This window comes from Nyctereutes procyonoides, unplaced genomic scaffold (genome assembly GCF_905146905.1).
Source record: "Nyctereutes procyonoides isolate TBG_1078 unplaced genomic scaffold, NYPRO_anot_genome, whole genome shotgun sequence".
NCBI lineage: Eukaryota > Metazoa > Chordata > Mammalia > Carnivora > Canidae > Nyctereutes > Nyctereutes procyonoides.
The window spans coordinates 7,277,767-7,279,238 of record NW_026575049.1 but is presented as its reverse complement, the minus strand read 5'-3'; the positions used below and the strand labels follow the sequence as shown (position 1 = coordinate 7,279,238).

The following is a 1,472-nucleotide window of genomic DNA, read 5'->3' as shown; positions in this document are numbered from 1 at the left end:
TCTATTTTCTATGGATTTGCCTTCTCTGGACATTCCCCCACCCCCACCCCAGGACATTTCCTATAAACGGAATCCTACAATCTACGGCCTTTTGTGTCTGGCTTCTTTCACCCCGCAGGTGGTGGCACATATCAGAATTCCATTCTTTCTTTATTGTTGACTAATATTCCCTTGCCTGGAACGGCCACCTTGTGTTTATCCACTTGTGAGTTGATAGACATTGGGTTGGTTCCAGTCCTAGGAATAGAATTGCTGGGTCATGTGGTAATTGTTTAATTTTTTTAGGAACTTCCAAGCCATTTTCCAGGATAAACGTCTTTAACAGAGCTTTTCCAGCCACATTTACAGCACATACAGGAGAAATTCTGCAACTCTGTTTACCGGCAAACAGAATCCTCACAGTACTGGTCTAGGAATGGAGTCCATTACATTATGAAGGACTGAAGGCGCCTGAGCATGAATAGTTTTAAAGTAGTTTTATCTTGGGGTGCCCCGGGTGGCTCAGCGGTTGAGCATCGCCTTCCACCCAGGGCATGATCCTGGGGTCCTGGGATCGAGTCCTGCATTAGGTTCCTGCATGGAGCCTGCTTCTCCCTCTGCCTGTGTCTCTGCCTCTCTCTGTGTGTCTCGTGAATAAATAAAATCTTAAAACAGTAACAATAACAAAAACAAAGGTGACCTGGAAGCCAGAGCCTTGAGAGTCAAACTCAACTAATTTGCAGAGACTTATTTCTCATGCTTGTGCACATTCTTTTTTTTTTCCAGGTTCATAATTTATTGTACAAATTGAGTATCACATGATGAGTTGACATTAGCTTCTCCAAGCATGGGAACTTAACGATGAGGTCCAAGTTAAAGTCCATTTATGTTGCTTTCACAACTGGTGTTTTTTTAGACCTTAATTTGAAGTATAAAATCATCAAAGCAATGCCTCCATATGTGGCCAATAGACAATTCATTCTACCTGTGAGAGTATAAGAGTTGAAATATTTTTTGATGCCAGTGAAATGGAATTGGGCATTAGTTTCTGGACCTGCCATGATTTCAATCTTGCAAAAGGTAGCAAATTCCACTGGTTGTGTCCTTCAACGTTATGCAGCTAACCTGCTTGTGCACATTCTTAAATCCGTGCAGAAAATGCTAGTGCCTCCTTCACCCCAGGGCTTGTTGAGACTCAGGCTCAGCCCTCAGTGGGAGGAACGGGTACGAGAAGCAATCCTCACAGTGTGGCAAGTGCTGTGACATTATGGTGGGGACACGGAACTCGTATGTGCCCATGCCTGGAAGCTAGTAGAAGCCCCGGCTTTCCCTGGCGTGCCCTGCACCCGAGCACCCCCACCATCCTCCTTCCAGCACCCCCCCACCCCCAAGCCCAAACACATTTTCCATCACTTCTCAAGAAAGATTTGGGAGGGCAGCCCTGGTGGCTCAGCGGTTTAGCGCCGCCTGCAGCCCAGGGCGTGATCCTGGAG

General features: G+C 46.3%; 1 protein-coding gene across 1 annotated transcript; it reads right to left on the bottom strand.

Annotated features, from left to right (window-relative positions):
• Positions 1-851: 851 nt before the first annotated feature.
• Positions 852-1,040, bottom strand: LOC129512230 (ATP synthase membrane subunit K, mitochondrial-like). The gene has a single exon (XM_055329498.1). The coding sequence runs from the start codon at positions 1,038-1,040 to the stop codon at positions 864-866; it is 177 nt and encodes a 58-aa protein (XP_055185473.1). The 3' UTR covers positions 852-863.
• Positions 1,041-1,472: the final 432 nt, after the last annotated feature.

What these genes read in the sequence shown, in the direction of transcription:
- LOC129512230 (XM_055329498.1), bottom strand. Translation starts at nt 1,040, where the DNA reads ATGGCAGGTCCAGAAACTAATGCCCAATTCCATTTCACTGGCATCAAA.